Raw genomic sequence first — 21,275 nt, 5'->3', positions numbered from 1 at the left:
GTCTACTCACTGTTTATTTTCGATTTTGTCGACCTACATCCTGCCTACTTGTGAGATCAAAGGGACAAAACGCGCGGTCCCCGGGAGTCTCAGTTCACAGTTCACCAGGTTCCACTAGTTCCTGATTTTATGACATGTCCTCACTGCTCTTCCCACCCTTCATGGCCGTATGAATATATTTCGTCTAATAACCCTTCGCCCTTCCCCTGCCATCTCTCTTTTTACTTTCATCAATAGTTTCTCCTAAGTGCAACTTTTCAAATGTTCGGTTCCGTCAAATAATAGCGGAGTTAACGAAATTTTATTTTTGCATCAATAAGCAGGAGTTCAGGGATGCTGAACCTTGTTGCGTTATTTCTACTGTTATTTGTTTCCAGTGCAACAGGTTAGTCATCTTCAGTTGATTCTTATTAGTTAATCTCATCTGATGACTTGATAGACTGGTCCTCAATGGGACTTAAGTCATAGTGATTAGAAGTGATTGTTAAGACGATGCCGAGCAAAAATTCATACTTTGAAACACATTACACGAATAGCTCATGGAGTTGTTGCCTATGGAGGGGGGGGACTTTTTCTTTCGCTGGTGTCAATACAGACCTACAACCTTTTACATACGACCTAATGGATGTCCTCGTCCATTATCCACATTAGAAAAGATTATGGTAGAAGGACATTTTCCTCCTGTACGAAATGTCTCTGCGAATTTGTAGGCGAATATTTCACTACGTTTTTAAGAGGAACTATGGAAGAGAAGGTTTCTCAGTGCCACTTTTTTTTTGAAATATTCGCTAGTGTAGCTGATGAGTGAATCCCTTAATCTCCAGCTGCCTCACTACCATGTAACGCATATTATGTCCGATGGCCTCGAGTGCGGCTAAACTTCAAATCAGTCGCCAATGCTCGCCTATCACTACGAGCATGTGAAAGTGCATGTTCGTTGGGAGAGGATCCACAGTTACCAGGTAAGTATTGTTCTTGATTTTAATCTTTGGAAAAACGACAAAATTATGATGAATTCATGGCGGAGTCAAAACGACATGAAGCATGTTGCAGCTGTGTGAGCACGCTGCGCCTGAAGCGGTGCGGCGGAGCATGCCGGTTAAGATCGAGTGAGGGGCTCTGCTGCCACCGTTCATAGCTGCAGTTCGCTATGGTCCCACCTCGATTCCAACCGCTATTTCCACCGCATCACTTCGAGCGCAGCCGCTTACGCAACTCCACCGTGTTTCATGTCGTTTTGATCCTATATGTAACGTTCTGTCATTTCTGGGTGACGCAAAACTCGTACTTTCAAGCCATAATTACGTAGTAAGGATAGGAAATAGGATCATTTCGCTTCTAAAGTAGATGAGAGTAAATTTGTTTGGGCGAAAAGACCGGAGGAGGAAAACTCAAGACTGTTCTAATAGAAGTGCGCTTAGAGCCAAAAATCGTTCTTAAAGGCAGCATACCACGAATCTGAGGTAGTGCGAATTTCAGGTGGAGTATTCGTATACGGCATAGTAGATTATGGAGAGGATTGTGATTCCGTCCATTTCTTCCTAATTGCCGTAAAAAACGTCCCGAAAGATGCGCTCGTGCACAAGGCTGGCGCGCTCCAATCGAACTCCTTGTGAAAAATAGTGTGCCGGAACGCTCGAAGCCGTATCTTCCGGGCCGTTCTCTACGGCAATTAGGAAGAAATGGACGGAATCACCCTTCTCTCAATAATCTGCGATCCTGTATACGAATACTTCACCGGGAATCCGTACCACTCCAGATTCGTGGGGTGATGCCTTTAACTGCGAAAGGCGAATTGCGGAGAAGCCACCTATCAGGCCATTTTCGGTTCTTTGCCTTCGTTGAAACTACTACATAGTATGACTTAGCTGTTCACTTCCAAGAAGATGTTCGGAGAGTTTGAAGAACTTAGAGCATCAGTAGTTTCAGCTTTGTCTTCCTTTCTTCTCATAATGCAAAAAGGTGAACATAAATGTCTGGAGCGAGAACGTTGCGAGTATTTGTATGGGGTGGAATTTATCAAAAAAAAGCATCTCCTTTTTTATATTACTGAACACGGGGGAACGGTCTAATTATCGGAAATTTCGCCAAGCCATTTGACAGCTAAAAACGATTTTTTACGCCCTAAGTGTGCTTCGATTAGAGCAGCCTTGAGTGCCCTCAAGTAACCCCCTTTTAGCGTTTGACTGTGATAGGGCGGTTATTCTACATGAAGCTTTGATGCATCTAACCAAGCGTGAATCTGACTTGTATACTTCGGCTTTCAGCGCCCAAAACTTTCTGTCTATGTTACTGTCTATTTTATAGGACGATCTTTGGAATGTGCAGCATTGAATCACCATCCAGCACCAGATGGCTTCGCACATCAATGTGACGTCTTCCAGCCACATCAGCTTCAAAATGTGGATGGTTATGTGGAAGCGGATGACCGGTATTCGTTCTTCTGGAAGTATTGTCTCAATTGTAGGTTGATTATTGGTCAGTCACATAACTGAGATTTAAATGAAATTCGAATTTCCTTTAATATTATCTTTTCTTTGTATCTGTTTGAGTAAAATTGAACACTTGCCATACTTGACTTTAGCAGATGGCTGGAAAGTGGTTAATACAGCTAATCTATCTATAACCTGAATCCACTGAAATCCTTTTAGCTGCACAAGGTCGAATATATATGTTTGCCTACTTCTTCACCTATGAGTCGATATATTTTGATTAAAGTAGAGAATTTTTGTGCTCTTCGTTGCTCTGCGACTCTTATAAATTACAAAATTAGCGCAGTTGCACTTATGAAGTGCAGAAAATTGAGAACTTCCCATTAGCAACAGTAGTAGTTGTCGTTTGTTTGTTGGTTTGGACTTTTTGGTATAAATTATATGAATTTCGGAATGCAATAGTAAATTATCTATCTAAGTAGCTTTGTTTAAGCATCGCGCCGATGTGGTGGCGAGTACGCCTTCACTTACCTTTCTGATCGTTACATGGACTCGCGTGATGTGATTCGAGTAACCAAGAAGAACAGTTTGGAGGAATGCCTTGTCGAATGCTTAGATGAGAGATCGTAAGTTTCGTTTTAGTCGATTGTACTTTGAAGAAGACAAGGAAGAAAAGAAGTTCCCGAAAACATTTTCTTTATTCATTATGACTAACAAAAAACTCACTCGCTACTTTCAAGTATAATTCAAAAGATACTTTCTCTAGAATTCCATGCCGTTCGATCTCATTTAATCGTACTGACGGTGGGTGTCATGTATCGGGAGATAGTCAACTCACAAAGCCGAAAGCGATTCGATTGAACAACAACCCGAATTTCCGCATTGACTACTACGAAAATAATTGCTATAATCGTGAGTGTGCACTTATCGTTCATGTCTATTCTAGTCCCATTAAACACTGTTAAAACAAAGTGAAGAAAAGCTCTCTAATACTTTCTTTGAGGCAATGTTGGAGGGCATTTTTTAACGAAAGGGTTTCTAGATAATACGGTGTCCAGATCGAAGTATTGCAGATAAACGTGGATTTTCACTGCCATTTCACTTAATTATTGTTCAGAATCCTTTTTCTCTTCGCTTTATTGGGGAATGGTAAGTAATGGTTCGGCTTAGATCTTCATGTGTGTATGTTTTTCTGGAGGCTTTCACACTGTTTTTTTTTCTGTTTTCTTATCACAAAAACTGAAGTAATGACACTTGGACACTTCTTGAGATGGATAAATTGCAAGAATTAGAAAACTTCAACGCTAAGAGACCGGTGCTGGACTTTAGGCAACGCGAACTTTGTTCTTTTGTTGTTTGATCGTGGTGACACGCATAATTAAAGCAATGTTTTTTTTTAAAGAAACATACTTTCTTCATGAATTAGGAGGGACTAGCAACAACATTTTTAATGGAAAGAAAATGCCAAGAATACTCTCTTATTATAAGCAATGATTATTTGCGTAAGACGTGCGTATGTATGTTTTGTGTTTTCAGCGCTAACATTTGACCTAGTTATTTGGGGTCACTTTTTGGATTAAAAAAGGCTATCCAAGGCATCGGGAAGTATTAGGAGTACGAAAAGGATTAGTTCAGGTGCCGTAATAGTCGATCTCATATGACCTCTTTCCGTGTGTGGCACCAGAAAAAGCGACAGTTAGTCTCTACTTCATAACCGGTTGCAGCCGCTGGCCACTGCATCGGAATCGTGAGAAGGGGTCAATTTACAAGTCGTGTGGTTTAGTTTTCTCGTTTTTAGATGATAACTTCATGTAGGAAAACTGGAGGTATAAAACAATTGATATTTTACTTGGTAAATGAAAGGGAGAAGAAGGTGCAGAACAACATTATTCGCTTCTTAAAGCTTTTGTTTTAGTTTCAGACACTTTCAAGTTCGATCAAGAATGCCGCGAAGATGGAATTTTCGTGAAAGTAGGTGATATCTTTTCGAACCTCTTTCTTGTCCTTTATAGAAAAAGATGTGTTTTTCCGGCTCCTCATAGTAAGGTCAAAACGACATGAAGCACGGACAATTGCGTGCGCTCAAACCGGTGCGGTGGAAACAGCAGTTGGAATCGAGGTGGGACCATGGCGAACTGCAGAGACGGGTGGCGGTAGCGAGTATCCTCACACTATCCCAATCACTACGCTCCACCGCGCAGCTTCGACCGCAGCCGCTTACGCAACTGTCCGTGGTTCATGTCGTTTTGACCCAATTATCCTCAGAGCCTGACGAGCAGCTTCCTCCTACTACAGTTTTTTTTTTCGAATTTTCTTTTTCATCACATCCTACTGAGTTTGCAGGAACATGAGAAAGTTGATCTTTCTCTTTTAAGGTGAAAAGCAAATTTCCTTACACTGGCGCTCTTTATGGTTTATACGACTTCTTCACCTGCCGCATAGAACCGAAGGAGATGACCGAGTTTGGACTGCTGTTTCCTTCTCCAACTGCTTCAAAGAACTGCAGTGATAGCATAAGATTCCAGGTGAAAACTTCATTAGGCTTATTTGTCGTGAGTTCCAAATAAACTACGATAAGTGTTAATCCAGGGAGACGAGATGGTTTTGGATGTGGTGCTTTCCACTGATGGAATTGAACCGTTGTACTTTATTACTCCTGACGATTTAACGTATCAGGCTAAGTGTCCTATAGTTGGTAAAACGAACAAAGCAGTCGCTAACACACTTGAGGAAGGAAAACAGTGAGTGTTTTCCAATTATCGAGTTTTACTTATTTGTATGAGGTTTACTTATTCAACCTATGCCGTAGTAATTTTGTCGCATGTTAGGGACTGAACCTGACCATGTTCGGGTCGCTGTGAGCAAATACGGATTTCGGACGTAGATTAAGAGCATGAATGTGGTCCCGTTCAATTACCCTTAAGCGTTCCGAAAAGCAGCGTGGGGTACGGCGTTTGCTCCTAGTAGGAAAGTTGAAACGCATCTCCATTATGCGCACTCGCATGCACGAATGAGCAATCAATGAGTTCTCCTCAGCAGCGTATTAAAGTAAAACCAATGAATAGGCTGCTGACGAAGACGTATGTACAACGATGACACGCACTAAGTAACAAATGTCGCTGCCATGCCGTTTTTGAGGACGATTGGAGGAGATTGGGCCCACACTAACACTCGTAATTTACATCCCGAGCTCTTTATTTGCTTTCGGAGACCCGAACATCGTCAATTTCGTCATACACTGTGTTCACGTAGACAGAATGGAGCTGAATATCGAGAGCACAATATTCTTACGATTTGTTAAAATAGATCATATTATTATTTACTTCTAAGATTATTCTTATTTTTTTTTTACTATTCTTATATTTATTTCCTTATCTATTTTACTTCTAAGATGCTTTACGCTGGTGAGGTTATTTTTATTGTGGAATTATGCGAGCCCGAACGGAAAACTGAGAACACTTCAGCTAAAAATAATTCCAAGTTTTCTCCATCTCGTTGTCTTCACATGTTAACTCTTTTTGAAATCAAATCAGCGGTGAAATCGTGCCAAAACCCCTGGTAACTAGTGGAAAATTAGCTTTTGATTATCAAACTTTTATCATGGCAGTGTGTACGGACGGTTTTTTTTTTTGGAGTTTTTCTAAGGCAACGCCTTAAAGGCATCACCCCACGAATCTGAGGTGGTACGGATTTCAGGTAGAGTATTCATATACGGAATAGTAGATTATGGAGAGAGGTGTGATTCCGTCCATTTGTTCTTAATTGCCGTAAAAAACGGCCCAGAAGATGCGGTGCTTACACAAGGCTGGCGCGCTCCAATCGAACTCCTTGTAGAAAATAGTGTCCGGAACGCTCGAAGCCGTATCTTCTGGGCCGTATTCTATGGCAATTAGAAAGAAATGAACGGAATCACTCTTCTCTCAATAATCTACGATCCCGTACACGAATACTCCACTGGAAATCCGTACCACCCCAGATTTGTGGAGTGATGCCTTTAAAAAACATTTCGTCATCATAATCCACTTCAAAACAAAAAAAAAATCCCCACTAACGATTGCGCATAATACAATCTGCTTTCTCGGTGCAAATTTCTGCAACAAGTGCTATATTCTACGAAAAAAGAGTAACGAGGAGAGAATTAATGTAGATTGGGTGAAGGCTGAGTCAGATCAAGACATTCTATTAACCCACTCTTTTTCTTTTGTATTTACTCTTTACTTTATAGGACACTGATTAAGTTAGGACTGACGAGTTGGCGGAGCAGTTGTTGAGAAAACAGTCTAAATTGTTTCTTTTTAAATATTGCGCCCGATCGGTCGCCTAATTGAGAAGAGTTAAGTATTCAAACTCCATTTCGATACGAATGAAATCATTTTTGACCCATTGATCGAATGTGAATCTCGTACTATCATTTCTGGAATTATCCGCAATCCGTTTTATAGGGTCACATTCCAGTTCAACGCTCAGTTTAGTTATCTAATACACACGTTTCAGGGAGAAATTCACTACTGAGTTCGCACCCACAAATTCCAATGCACCGGCTCGAACAACTCCATTGAAAACGCCGACAAGCAACGCAAAACTTTTCAGACAAACATATCCGCTTCCACTGATCACCGCAGAAGAAACACAAACACCTGCCATCACCGACATACCCTTCAAGCAAGTTGTTCAACAAGTCATTAGAGCCCATCTAGCCAAATCAACCTGGTCTGATGAGAATCTTCTAAGCGGTGACGATGAACTTTTAGATGAAAAAAAGGAAGAGTTTCTTGCGCAGATAGATCCACCAGCGGAATCTATAAGAACAAAATTTCAAGCACCAATTGTCGAGCTGTTTGCTAAGTTAACAACAGATGGTGACGCACGTGATATTAACGAGAGCATAACACCATCATATAACCAAATAATAACGAGCAACATTATTAATGTTACAAACCCTTCAGACAAAATCAATGAGCTTTTCACTGGCAATGCTAAACTATCTACATGTGTCAGCAAGGCGAACTGCGATGATCACACCATTACCACAGAACCGGGACCCGTTCGTGTAACGGTGAGAGCACAACAGATTGGATCAACAGAGATCAACACTACATCTAAGATCGACGAAATTTCTATTGTTGAGAGCTCTGGAAGTCAGATTGAGGAGGGAAGTGGAACGGCTGAAATCACTGTAACGACCGTTGTTCCCGACAATGAAGAAAATATAAGAGATTTTGGAATTGCTTCAACTATTGAACTCTTCGATGACGATGTTAAAGATATGCAGTTACACATGGCTCCCAAGGAAGAGAGGACGACCTTTGACGTCCAAGCAACGACGAAAATTCCTGTAATAATTCTTGATGGTACGGGTTCACAAGAAACACTAATAAATCTACATTCTGATGCAACGAGCGCTGCAATTATACTTCCATCGACGACTGTCATAATGACGTCAGCAACCTCAGGAACTTCATTCATCACTAAACACTTCGACAGCTCGGAATCTACTACCCTTCCTAGTCGTACTGAAATCTTATCTTCTACAATAAATACGATGGGAGTAACAGCAACTGAGGGTACTTCATTCATCACTAAACACTTCGACAGCTCGGAATCTACTACCCTTCCTAGTCGTACTGAAATCTTATCTTCTACAATAAATACGATGGGAGTAACAGCAACTGAGGGTACTTCAAATCCACATGTTACCGTGCGTGAACAAGAATTTAGAGGATTTGTTTCGGGACCACAATCACTGCAGAGGTTAATGATAAAGAAGGAAAACATCTCTTCAGAGCTGAGGGCAAAAAATCATTCCCATAGATCCGTAATAAAGAAATCGCATTTGGAATTTGCGAGTGTGCAACAGAATAAACTGGTAGCTGTTGAACCTGCAAAGGAAACTATTAACAGGGATGTTACACTGTCGAATGCCGCGGTGACGCAGAATCCTACAGAAACAAAAGCAGCAATAAGAAAGACCAAAGTTCTCCTAAGTTTGTCGAATAAAAAGTCAAGTGTGGCACCTTCAGCGACGTTAGGTGCTAAAACAGCTGCTAGTACAAGAATGGAATCGAATAGAAGAGTAAATCACCAATCGACAAACACTTCAAAAACACCGAAACCTAGCTTGGTCAAAGAAAAACAAGGCGATGAGGCAAAAAAGAATAGTGGTGATGGAAAATTAAAGTCAGTCTCAAGGCAGTCTATTCCTCCCATGATTCCACGTAATAGTTCTCCACCAGTTATGACTAAGGTTGTGAAGACTGTTGTTCGGTTGCACAAGAAGAAACATGGAACACATCCTCGAGGCATCTCCCTTCCACAACAGGGATCTGGAAGACAAACAAGACGGGCATTGAAAGGTAGCAACCAAATGAATAAAGGGAGCTTATTTGTGAAGAAGACCTCCAACAGAAGGTTTACAAAACCAAAGAGAAATCCAAGATCAAAGAAATCTGACTTCTTTCTCAGACGACAATCACTCGTGATTCCAATCAAAATGACAACACCAACATCGGCTGAGCATCTCGAAGTTGCACTTAGAGCTACAAAGATGCCCACAATTCCAAAAACATCTAATCGAAGCAAATCGTCAGCGACATTCCTAAAAGAAAATGAACAGAGCAAAAGAGCAATTGAAGGCGTTAAAATAGCAAAAATACAGCAGAGAGAAGCAGTCCCAGTGCCACACAATGATTTCTTCGGGAAACCAAAGCTAATGGTAAAGGATGGCGTAGTGCAACGAGTTGGGACGAAAGATCAGGATCCTTTGGATGAGCTCGTTCCTCTATTGGAAAGCAGTCATTTATCACAGAGAATGATCACCCTCCTAAAACTTCTTGCTGCGTCCATGGAAAATGCGAAGAAGCAGCATTTAGTGCAGAGAAGAGAGCGTAAAAGACAACATATTCAAAGAAAACAACGTAGGCGCAGTAGTATAGCACAGATTCGACGCCATGTGAGAGGTAAGTTTCGGCGAGAAATGCGAATTCCGCTTAGACCGGAACAAATTGTCTCACCGAAGACTGAAACAGTGTTGAAGCAACAATTGAAAGCATTTTCAACGAAGCTGTCATCATCACTTCAGCGGAATAAAGATTCTCGAAAAAAAACTATATTGAGGAGAACAACACAGAAACAATCAATAAGTTCAACACTACAATTACCTATCGTGGAAAACTCTACATTGATGAAAGAGAACAATTCTCCACAAACGCAACTTGCCTTGTTCCAAAGACAACCGCTATCAACAACAGCAACTTCAGTTACAACATTCACAAAACACCACAAACATATAAATCTGGCAAAAGGGCAAACCTCTGGGAAACAAAGCAAACCTCGTAGAGCACTTCGAGCACCCAGCACCGTCACATCACCGCACTCTTTTCGCACCCACAGGTAGGTGTTGGTACTTTCGTCGGATTTCACCCTTTGACTGCCGCCGTGTATTGAAATCAAGCACAAGGACCCGCTTCATGTCTTCATTCGATTTAAGGCGTTGAAACTATTTTTTAAGCATGAAACACCATATATTTCATTCGATTCCTAGCAAATTTCATACATTTGGTACTTTCGGAGTCGTCATGACACTATGGTAGATGATTTTACTCCAACGCTTAGAGGAGTCAAAGTGTTAAAATCATCATGATATATAATAACGAGCTTAGTCCGTGCGTGTGTGTGTGTGTGCGGGTGCGTGTGCGTGTGCGTGTGTGCGTGTGTGTGTGTGTGTGTTTGCGCGTGCGTGTGTGTGTGTGTGCCTGTGTGTGTGTGTTGTTTTGTGTGTTGTGTGTATGTGTGTGTATATATATATATATACACATATATATATACATAATATATATATATATATACACGTACAGGAGGAGCTGCGACGGGTCCACCGGCGCCAGACACCTATAGAAGAGGGTGCGACGGGTCCCGCGGCGTCGGATTGGTGCGTAATAACTTCGTGTGCATGACGCAAAAGATAAATGGTTAAAGCCGTTTCATAGCCGTGGCCAATGGGGGCGTTGCTTTTCATCTTTATGACTCCTCCGCGTGCCTATTTCCTTCTTCGTTCGCCTCACGTTCGTAGCATGCCGTTCTCAGAAAGTGGAAATACTCATGCAAACAGCTGCTTAAATAGTAGCAAGATGTTTACGTGATCTGACGTGGAACGTTATCTTTATCAGTAGGATGATGTCTTTCACGTCATTTTATGTTAAAACATCATTCTATGATAACTATTGGGGGAAATCAGGAGGGATACCCATACTTCGAGTAATGCTTTCAAATAGTATATGCATTAATCTGGCATCGAAGGAGTGTTTGTCGCTGATGGTTGAATATTCTCCAAATGTAGAATTGACGCGCTTAGAAGGAAAACTCCGTAATCTTTCGCCTTAATTTATAATATAAAGGAGAGAAGGAAAGCGTTGTTAAAAAAAAACACCAATCTAATTTTACAGAAAACACCACTACTATTGACTTTCATTGATCAGTGAAGGGGAGCGAAGCTAAAATCAGCGAAAGTCTGAAGTCCGGCTTTAGCCGGACATTCAGACTGGTGATATATAATAACGAGCTTAATCCGCGTGTGTGTGTGCGCGTGTGCGAGCGTGTGTGCGCGTATGTGTATTTATGTGTGTATGTATGTGTGTATGGGTATGTATGCGTATGTGTGTATGTATTTGTGTATGTATGTATATGTATGTGTGTATGTGCATGTGTGTATTTATGTGTATGCGTGTATGTATGTGTGTGTCACAAACTTCGAAAAAGCGAGTGCGACGGGTCCGACGGCATCGAAATGGTTGCGCAATAACTTCGTGTACATGTCGCAAAAGGTAAATGGGACGTTTCATAGCCGTGCCCACTGGGCGCGTTGCTTTCCACTTTTATGACTCATTCGCCCGTGGAATTTCTTACGATCAATAAGATTATGTCTCACGTTATTTTGTGCTAAAACATCATTCTTTGGTAGCTCTTGGGGGGAAACAGGAGGAAAACCAATATTTTGAGTAATACTTTCAAATTGTGTCTACATTATATTGGTATGTGTTTGAAGCTGAATATTTTCCAAATGTAGAACTGACGAGGTTAGAAAGAACTATGAAATCTTTCGCCTTTGTTTATAATAAAAAAAAAAGATGAAGAAAGATTACAGGAAAAGTTAGAGGTACACAAGTCTAATTTCCCGGAAAAGGGACTAATATTGATTTTCGTTGGTCAGTGAAGGGGAGCGAAGCGAGCACCAGTTTAATAAGTCACTTGTTAAGATTCAGCGCAGTTTCAGCATCAGTAATTCTCCCACGTCTCCTAAAAAAACTCATAAATTAGAAAAAAGCACTGCAAAATGAACCATTGTTTCATTTAGTATTAAGGATCGAAAAAAGCAACGAAAACCCGAGACAGCTAAGAAGGAGAAAACCCCTTAAATTGGTGTCTTTAATGTTTCTTTTGCCAGTTATAGAAATCATCACTAAAATTAGCATGGAAACGGAAGTCCCTCTATGAATTTCGAGTAGTCGTGAGTGCAATCGGACTTCTGAAGAACGAATATAAGGACGATTCTGTGGATGATTTAAGGCAGCATACCACGAATCTGAGGTGGTGCGGATTTCAGGTGGAGTATCCGTATACGGGGTCGTAGATTATGGAGACGGGGGTGGTTCCGCTCATCTCTCCCTGCATCATTATAAACAGCCGCCTCCAGAATGCTGTTTTGTACGACGCCATCTCGACGCCAACGCTCCACCCCTTGCGCCGGCTCTGCCCTGCGATTCGTTGAAAATCAATTCGGACTGCCCCGACAGGCAGTGAGGAACGCTACGCGTGCAAGGGTGGCGCGCTGCAATGGAAGGCATCGTACAAAACAGCATTCTGAAGGTTTGCAATGATGCAGGGAGAAATGAGCGGAACTACCCCCGTCTCCATAATCTACGACTCCGTATACGGATACTCCACCTGAAATCCGCACCACATCAAATTCGTGGTGTGCTGCCTTTAATGACCATCACAGTACTGTCACAAAAAATCATGATTTTTATATAAGATCTTTTAGACCGAAGACGACAACCACAACGAGGTCTACTGCTGCCCCATCCACAACGACAATCAAACTAACAACGAGCACTACACTGAGACCTAGTAGCACCACTACGACCACAGAACCGACCACAGCCACCAAGAAAACATCCACAAGGGGATGGACAACCACTCAAAGATCGACAACGGTACGCACCGTGTTTCCATTGAGGTTTCCTATCGAAAACATTACTGATTTGTTTCTCTCATCTAGGGAAATGAGTTGTTTATCAACTATCCGAGCTAACGTTAAAAAAAAAACCGAACTAAGGTGAAAAACAAAGGTTTTCGGAGAAAAAAAAAACTAGTAAACAGTTCACCCAAAAAGCTGATTATCAAGTTTGTGGGAGCTTAGTATACCATAAATATAACGTAGCATGAAGTACATCTTATTTATTGTGAATATTTTAGGGATTTTGTGAAGATTTGAACTGAAATATTACTTCATTCAGTGTGCGAGAGTGCATTGTTCGTACATCCTTTTTTCTAAGAAATCACATATTTCAAATAATTCATATCCGAGTTCTCCTGCTTTAGTGTCGGAACAAATCAGGCTGTTCTTTTTTTCAATTTTCTTCACTTAAAGGCCGTATCACCCCACAAATCTGAGGTGGTACGGATTTCAGGTGGAGTATTCGTATACGGGATAGTAGATTATGGAGAGGGGTGTGATTCCGTCCATTTCTTCCTATTTCCCGTAAAAAAACGGCCCGGAAGATGCGGCGCGCGCACAAGGCTGGCGCGCTCCAACCGAACTCGTTGTAGAAAATAGTGCGCTGGAACGCTCGAAGCCGTATCTTCCGGGCCGTTTTCTGCGGGAATTAGGAAGAAATGAACGGAATCATCCTTCTTTCAATAATCTACGATCCCGTGTTCGAATACTCCACCGGAAATCCGTGCCACCCCAGATTCGTGGAGTAGTGCCTCTAAGTTGGTCGAAACTTAAATTTTTCCCAAAATGTCTATTAATCCTACGAGTATAATAGAAACATGGTGAAGGAAAAAAGAGTAAAAACCAAATAGGAGTATCTCTTGTGCATACGGGATCTCAGAATGGAATTTGAGATGTTACCCATTGAGTGGTTTATTGAGGCGTCTCCCTTGCCAGAAATAGGAGTCAGCAGCGATAGTAGTGCTAGAACAATGTTACATTTGTGTGAATTATAGCAGGATCAAAACGATATGAAGCACATACGCAATTGGGTATGCGGCTTCTCTCCAAGCGCTTCGGTGGAGCGTGGTGAAACCTTTGCTGGCGCCACCTATCGCTGCAGTTTACGATGGTCCCAACCCGGTTCCTGCTTACTGCTTTCTCCACCGCGCCGTTTCGAGCGCATACGCAAATGCACCGCAACTACACTCGTGATTCATGTGGTTTTGACCCGACTATACGTGAGATCGAGGCGTGTGTAGCGCAGTCTGTAAGAGGTTCCGATCGATCGGAGGTTGGAATCTGCACCAGTGCGCACTAAGTCTTTCATCACTCTGGGGTCGATAAATTGGTACCAGACTTGTCTGGGAGTATAAAAACAGTAACTCAACACATCGGGTAGCCTCGCAAGTCGTTGTATAAGGCAGTCACACGTTCGTTAACCTCGAACGATTCCGAATTGAAGTGAACGTGGTGGCGCATCCCATGCGGATTGGTTAACGCCAGACATCTTATCCTTTATCCTTTTATATGAGATGAAATACGACGCTTTAGAGTAAAACTGGATCCATTACGATTTCAGACTCCAACAACGACTTCTACAACCACCGCTAAGGCGCCTCTGAATCGATCTCCCGTTTTGCACACGGCTGGCCCACCAGCACCTACAAAGTAATTAGGAGTTTCGCTTTTAGGCTACAAACCCAATTGTTCAAGCCAGTCTTGGCGAAACAGAAGTGCGTATTTCTAGGCCAACCGAACCTACCAAGCCAGTTAAAGGGTCTGTATCGTTTGATATCTTCCACAATGGTCAACCAGTTGAGGCGGTAGTAGTTGGAACGAAAATCACACTTTCATTTGCTCCGCTTTATGCTATACCACGTACGTTTGGATCTGTAATGATAGGATCGCAAAAGTTGTGTGGAAAAAGAATGGATAGGAGTGATATTACCCGATTTTCCTCGCAACACTGAACTTTAAGACTTTAAGACTTTAAGACTACTGTAAGATCTTTGGTTCGAAGTAACACTCCGTTTCCAGCCGAATACATGTCCGTACAAGAGTGTCAAGTAGAACCTATTGATTCTAAGTACGAGTGGGAACGCGAACCGTTGCCGATAATTCGAGAAGGGTGTCAGGCGGATCTCGTTGGGTTGGTGTGCCCACCAAAGCAGTCCGAATTTGGAGTGAAGGTTGGCGAAGAAGGTGATATTCGATGAATTCTAAGTAATTCACTCCTCACCAGGTCTCCGTCGAAGCCTTCCGCTACCAGAGTACTCCTCATGTGCAATACTCATGTCTCGTGCGGATATGTCCTTTCGCTCCATGTCCACCGGTAAGAGCCTTCTTACCAGCTCAGAGCGTTGCAAAATCTTGACTAGGTAGATCCATATAGATACAGTGTCCATCTCCTTAATCATGGAATTTAGGCTAGCTGCGCACCCGTCGATGGTTGTCCGCGAGACAAACGTGCTGCCCGCAGTCTAAGTCTGGAAGAGATCCGACGTGCTTTGGAAGCCGATCCCAAACTCGCCAGCCAGATAGGAATTTCTCCACATGTGCTGGCCAACAGGCCTGGACATAGCGGTACATGATTCATTAATGTGTTCTCTTGTCATTATCAATATCATCGTTATCACTTAAGAACATTTATTGAAAAACCTACAAGGACTTTAACTGGAAGTTTGTAATATTCATCATCATTTGGATTCATATCATATTATTCATATTTATTTTTTGGACCTTAGACCTAATGTGTAGCGTTCACTGGAATTCTAAGAACATGCTAATTTCTGTATCGTCGAGTAATTTTAGGATGATTTCAGTTGAAAGTCAGCTTCTTGCATTGGGAGGTGATCACACCGTCAAACGCCGACTCGTAGTTGTGAACTCGGAAGATCAACTGAGGTACTATGTCCGCACCGGCGACGTCCCATAATTTCACCTTTTTTTAAATGTATTTCGCATAATAACGGAAGTGTGCAAAATGTTGGGTATGTTGAATGCTTGATCTGCGATGAAATTGGCGTTTTCACTTTGGTATGTATAATCATGCTTGTATGTTTAATAATTGAATTACTAATCTGTACATATCCGATGTGGTGCCAAACTTGCATTAATAAATTTTTTAAAATTAATCTTGACGCTATTGTAATGGTTGCTGCTACTACCGAGTAATTTGTGTTGTTTTATAAGGCCAATTAGGTGACAGTTCGTATTCGGATGAAAGATTCGGCTTGCAGAAAGCGAAACGACTCCAAGTTGGTACTAGAGTTACACAAATAAACAAAATAATTTGCCTCTGTTCTCATTTATTAATCTGTGTCAAAGTATCAACATTATTCGAAAGTTTCACGTGAAGGCAAATAAGGCTACAAAAAAGCCTGGTACTTACAATATATCAACGGTGCTCACCTCCATTACTTTTAAAAGCAGGAATGTTCTTTGGTTTCGAAGAAAGTTTTCATATTCTCAATTTGAATCTATAAGTTGGATCGTTCCCTCACATTTCATGTGAGGATTTCTCTCGCTCCTGGTCTCGAGATTGGACTTGAGATTATCTCTTATCACAAAATTTACATTCGAAACTTCCCTCAGAAAGTTCCAGTGGATATGTCTGCTTCTCCAAAACTTAGTGAATTGAATTCTAGCCGATGATGTATGATCAAGGTAGGTAGGTAAGTAGGGTCAAGTACTTAGGTAGCAATGCCGGTGAATCTCCACAGGATATTCCATCACTAATTGCTCAGGCAAGGAATGATCGGATGCATGCTGGGAAATCTACAGGTGCCTCTTCACATGTAAGAGGCGATTCGCAGAGTGAAGAATATTCGAAACAACAATTGTAGTTCGACAATGGTCTTTAGCAGCAAAGTTGCAGACTCCTCGTCGTAAATCTCCACAGAATACACTCACTCTATCTCTAATTGCTCGAGCAAGCCATCATAGAAGACAAAAAAATCCACGGGTATCTCTTACCAGAAGTTGATAGCAGTCCGAATGAATGGCCAATGTGAAATTCGATAGGTAATAAAAGCGAAGAAACACGAAATAGTATAAGAAGCAAATTTGCTGATATGTTGCCGATATATTGGTGTTCAAATAGTTCGCCGTTTCAACACTATCCTTAAAGACTGGTTAAAGCACATATTGCAAGAAAAGGAAAAGTGGGAAGTATAGGTCGAATTACGGAGGAGTGACGAAAAATAAAAACGAAAAAAATCAACATTCTGCTTTGAGTATGTGATAATGGGACCGCGCAGGTTCGATGCAATGTGAACCAAATTTTTGTAGAAGAGGTAGAAACTCGAAACTACTTCTAAAAAATGAAGATTTAAATACTATACAGCTTTCAGCATTTCATAGCTATAGCATAATTTAGTGACAAAAAAAAAACTCAGATTCTGTACACATAGTTAAGTGTGGAAGACCGTAAACAACTTCGTAAAAAGAGCACCTTGGGAAATATTTTTATTAGATTAGACTTAGAGAAATGATTTAAATAGTTTTTTTTCAGTAACATAATGAGATGTTCGGGGACAAAATGTGTTTGTCGTTCGCATGGTCATGCTGCCACTTGAAGTTTATATAGAGCAGTTAGGGCTTGAAATGTGTGGAATTATGAGATGTGAAAATGGATGCATATTATTCTTTCTCCTGCAGCATCTTCTTGAGATAATCTTTATTCCTACGAAGTTGCTCAAATGAGATGAATGTCGCATATCACTCTTATCAGTCATCAAATCTTTCACTCTTTGATACTCTATGATATGCCTCTGATGACACATCTTTTAAATGGGGTTAATAGGAGTATCTACTTTTTCTCCTTAATTTCCGATCACATACGCACTTTTTACTTTATTTGTACACCAGAACTTGCTTCGTAAATTCGTTTTCCACTCCTTTCCCTTCCAGATTCGCAGTATCCACCGCTTCGTCCACCCAGTCATACCGCATCACAGTTTTTTGGCGCTAGATTATTTTTTTTTGGAATTTAGATGGGACAGAAAGCGGAAAAGTGCAAAACTGAAAAATGAAAATGTCTCCATCTTAACTTATTTAGATACTTATTTAGATGGCCCGTCTTTACTGAACGTGCGGGCATCTCTTCCACTCGTTCCGTTCCCTCGCCATTGTCATCCAAGATGTTCCAAGCTTCGTGAGTGACGTTGACGAGGTCCTTCAGCCGTATCCAGCTGATCTCTCAGCTGGTCCATCCGTGTAGCGAACACGTCACTCCATCTCGTTGGCGGTCTCCCTCGGGGGCGTTTAGCGTCCCTTGGGATCCACTCTAGCGCCGGTCCATCTATGTTTTGCTTTCGATACATATTCCGCTGGGTCGCGAAGACGGGACATTCCTCTTAAGTCGGAGCTACGAAGACCGGCTAGGTGTTGTGTGCGCCGGTTAAACTTCAGAAGACATCTTTCAAGGGCTCTGTGGATAGGAAGCAGTTTCCTAGACGTGGCAACGGTGTCTGTCCACGTCTCCGCTGCGTAACAGAGCGCTAAAAGAACAGCCCAGTCGAAGAGATGTGCACGAAGATCTTGGTCCGTCAATTGGTCCGTAGCCTCCCTGACGGCTGCGAATGTTGCCCATGCTGCTCTCATTCTTCTATTCAGTTCTTCTTTCAAGTCGTTTTCCATGTTCACAGAACGTCCGAGGTATACCTATGACGAAGTTTCTCTGTCCTCGTAGTAGGCGTTCTTCATGAACTGTGCTTTCTTTCTGTTTATCCGCAGTCCTATTCTCTTTCCTGCTTCGTTCAGTTCGTTAAGCATCGTTTCTGCTTCACTGGTAGTGCTCGAAAAGAGAACGATGTCGTCCGTGAAATGAAGGTTCGAGAGAAATCTTCCATCAACACGTGTGCCTTTTTCTTCCCAGGAAAGTGACTTCATTATCCATTGCAGTGCAGTCGTGAACAGCTTCGGCGATACATTATAGCTTTGTCGCACCCCCTTTCCAATGGGTATGGTGAGGGTGCGGTGGAAAAACTGTATCTTCGTGGTGTATCGATCGTAGCAATTGGCTAATGTCCTCACATACGAAGCATCCACACCTTGATCGACCAGCGCTGACAGTACTGCATTCGTTTCTACGCTGTCGAAGGCTTTCTCATAGTCGACGAACTTTAGAACAAAAGGCAGGCGGTATTCCCGGCAAACCTCTATGACCCTCGACATGGTCTGGATGTGAACCAAGCAGCTGAACCCCTGGCGGAATCCAGTTTGTTCTTGAGGCTGGGCTTCATCCAGCGTCGTAGATATGCGCGTGAGGATGATCTTGGTGAATACTTTGTATAACACGCTCAGCAAGCACATCGGACGGTAGTTCGGAAGGTCCTATCGGTCACCTTTCTTATGGATAAGAACGGTTCGCGAGGTCTTCCTCTGGTCTGGGATCCTTCCTTTCTGAAGGTAGGATGTCATGTGCGCTGCTAAGATTACATGAAGTGGATGGCCATCAGCCCGAAGAAAGTATGCTAATATAAAATCCGGGGGCTCTGCCAGGTTTCATGCTCTTGATAGCGACTCATACTTCCGAAGAGAGAATCCGTGGTGGAGCTTCACCAGTGGGGATGATCGAGCTTGACGCAGGAGTTGATGAACGGAAAAGGTTCGAGTAGAACCTCTCCGTAATGATTTCCATTTCACGACGAGAAGATGTGCGAGTTCCGTCTTCGCTCAGAAAGGCTGCTAGCGGAGTATTATATTCGCAGAAATCTCTGCGGCATTTCTTTAGACTCGTTCTTCTTTGTGCTGCTTCCAGAATCTTCAACAAATCCAACAGTTCCTTGGTGGTTTTCGAAATTCGATCTAAGTTTGTCGTGCGCGGCTTCGAGACACGTTCAGCATAGGCTCATAATCCTCTGAGCAGCATCTCGTAGTTCACGTCTGGGTCCTCCTCGATGTGCCAATCACCTTGGGACAAGGAGTCCTCGAGTACGCAATCGTTGTAGACGACTTCTTTTCACCTTCATTGCCGATAGCAGATTTTCTTTTCCATCGTGTGGCTAAGTCGTATTTTCGCATGAAGGAGACGGTGATCAGAACCACTACAAAATGGTGGTACTACCGAGACGTCAAGCAGACATCAACTCCAGTTGGTGAGTATGTAGTCGATGTCCGCACAAGTCGCACCATTGGGCGATTCCCATGTCCACCAACGATGATCGTTCTTCATGAGAAGAGAATTCCCATGAAGGAGGCGGGCGGCGAACAGCAACCCAGCGAGACGATTGCCATTTTCATTCCGGTCCCCTAGTCCAAATCTTCCAATCCTGTATTCCTCTTCTGTGGCCTTTCCTAGTTTTGCGTTGAAGTCTCCGACAACGAATTTGTAAAAGGACTTCTCGTTGTGGACTACTTCCTCCAGCTCCTCGTAAAACGCGTCCAATGCTCATTCATCAGCTGCTGATGTTGGTGAATAGTAGTTGATGATACTGATGGGTTTTTGGCGCAGAGGGTGGAGGCGAAGAATGGCCAGATGAGGTGGCAGGATCTCATGAGAATCGACAAGATGGACGACAGATGGGTGCACAGCAAAACTAACACCGCCTATATTTCGCGACGGAACCTTCTCCCTACGAATGACGAGTGTACCGTCATTCATCTGTCGTACGTCGCTCCTTCTGCACTTGGCCTCCTGCAGAACAATCACGTAAAATTTGATACCCTCTGCAGCTCCGAGAAGGGCATGCAGGTCAGCGTCTGTGGACACTGTTCTCGGTCTGAGACAGCCACCATGGCGATTCGTGCGTGTGTCACCTTGGTCCAGAATCAATGACGTCCTGAGCAACTTTAGAAATTTGATCGCCTCTCACTGGTCGCCATACCGTCCGACGTCTGAGACGGCAGAGCCCACTGTGCAGGGTACTGAGGCAGTGAATATGCTGGAGTGGCAAAGAAACGTTTCCCCAAACTAAGCAGCCATGCCACGGCGAGCTTAGCTTTCACCACAGGTCGTCGCCCAACCTATACGGATCAAGTAGCCACTTTGCGACATTTTGCTAAGGCGGTGGTGAATCTTAGCAGTGGTTTACTCTTAGCTAGGCTACCGATTGCGAGAAGTCGGAATGTCGGATGTGTCGAACTCCTTTTCAGCTTAGGAGACCCTGCCGGAAGACGAACCCACGCTGTACATCGCAGATCGACGCCTAGAGTCACCTTCACGCCACTATGGGGCGGTAAACCATTGTGAGGGGTCTTCATCTTTTTCCAATCGAAAATCTGGAAAAACAGTGAAACCCATGAGAATCGCAAGATAAACATTCTTCGCGCTTGAAAAAAGTTGGAAATTCAATAAGTTTTCCCATTCAGAGAATAGGACGACGTTCAAAAAGTTATTCCTATATCCGGAACAGAACAGGTCAAAAGAAAGCTCCAGAAAGGAAAAAAGAAAGAAACTTCTCTTTGGATCGTCTGGTTCTCTCAAAACTCAGAAGCAAGAAATTCAGGCCAAATACGCAAAATTCCTAGTTCTCTCTCGAACCTGAATTCCAAAAAAAATCTAGGATGTTACAAAAACAGTAGTGTAATTATTGGAATCTTGTGGAATACTACCAAAAGTATGGTATCTCAAAATGCTTTTCACAGAAAATTAGTTACAATCTTCCAGACCTTACAATATTCAAAAA

General features: G+C 42.5%; 5 protein-coding genes across 7 annotated transcripts; 2 read left to right on the top strand and 3 right to left on the bottom strand.

Annotated features, from left to right (window-relative positions):
• Nucleotides 1–333: 333 nt before the first annotated feature.
• Nucleotides 334–15,580, top strand: RB195_002168 (uncharacterized protein; the record flags this gene model as incomplete). Its single annotated transcript, XM_064199301.1, has 16 exons — nucleotides 334–385; nucleotides 825–962; nucleotides 2,308–2,463; nucleotides 2,926–3,058; nucleotides 3,199–3,344; nucleotides 4,348–4,403; nucleotides 4,808–4,957; nucleotides 5,022–5,173; nucleotides 6,927–9,821; nucleotides 12,469–12,640; nucleotides 14,225–14,313; nucleotides 14,393–14,523; nucleotides 14,683–14,834; nucleotides 14,888–14,977; nucleotides 15,072–15,228; nucleotides 15,468–15,580. 16 exons carry the CDS (start codon nucleotides 334–336, stop codon nucleotides 15,578–15,580), a joined length of 4,782 nt encoding a protein of 1,593 aa, XP_064055182.1.
• Nucleotides 15,581–17,910: 2,330 nt separating this feature from the next.
• RB195_002167 (uncharacterized protein) lies at nucleotides 17,911–18,285 on the bottom strand (the record flags this gene model as incomplete). Of its 2 annotated transcripts, none has more annotated exons than XM_064199300.1 (1): nucleotides 17,911–18,285. In XM_064199300.1, the coding sequence occupies one exon, from the start codon at nucleotides 18,283–18,285 to the stop codon at nucleotides 17,911–17,913; it is 375 nt and encodes a 124-aa protein (XP_064055180.1). The 2 variants fall into 2 exon arrangements, with proteins under 2 accessions (XP_064055180.1, XP_064055181.1); XM_064199299.1 differs by having other exon boundaries at nucleotides 17,911–18,249.
• Nucleotides 18,286–18,309: 24 nt separating this feature from the next.
• Nucleotides 18,310–18,822, bottom strand: RB195_002166 (uncharacterized protein; the record flags this gene model as incomplete). Its single annotated transcript, XM_064199298.1, has 1 exon — nucleotides 18,310–18,822. One exon carries the CDS (start codon nucleotides 18,820–18,822, stop codon nucleotides 18,310–18,312), a length of 513 nt encoding a protein of 170 aa, XP_064055179.1.
• An 847-nt stretch (nucleotides 18,823–19,669) lies between these two features.
• On the top strand, nucleotides 19,670–19,903 carry RB195_002165 (uncharacterized protein; the record flags this gene model as incomplete). The annotated part of the gene is made up of 1 exon (XM_064199297.1): nucleotides 19,670–19,903. One exon carries the CDS (start codon nucleotides 19,670–19,672, stop codon nucleotides 19,901–19,903), a length of 234 nt encoding a protein of 77 aa, XP_064055178.1.
• Nucleotides 19,904–20,038: 135 nt separating this feature from the next.
• On the bottom strand, nucleotides 20,039–20,910 carry RB195_002164 (uncharacterized protein; the record flags this gene model as incomplete). Of its 2 annotated transcripts, none has more annotated exons than XM_064199295.1 (3): nucleotides 20,039–20,406; nucleotides 20,475–20,613; nucleotides 20,770–20,910. In XM_064199295.1, the coding sequence occupies 3 exons, from the start codon at nucleotides 20,908–20,910 to the stop codon at nucleotides 20,039–20,041; spliced, it is 648 nt and encodes a 215-aa protein (XP_064055176.1). The 2 variants fall into 2 exon arrangements, with proteins under 2 accessions (XP_064055176.1, XP_064055177.1); XM_064199296.1 differs by having other exon boundaries at nucleotides 20,463–20,613; nucleotides 20,770–20,850.
• Nucleotides 20,911–21,275: the final 365 nt, after the last annotated feature.

The sequence above is a fragment of the Necator americanus genome, chromosome IV (assembly GCF_031761385.1).
Source record: "Necator americanus strain Aroian chromosome IV, whole genome shotgun sequence".
Taxonomy (NCBI): Eukaryota; Metazoa; Nematoda; class Chromadorea; order Rhabditida; family Ancylostomatidae; genus Necator; species Necator americanus.
This window is presented reverse-complemented; position numbering and strand designations above follow the sequence as displayed.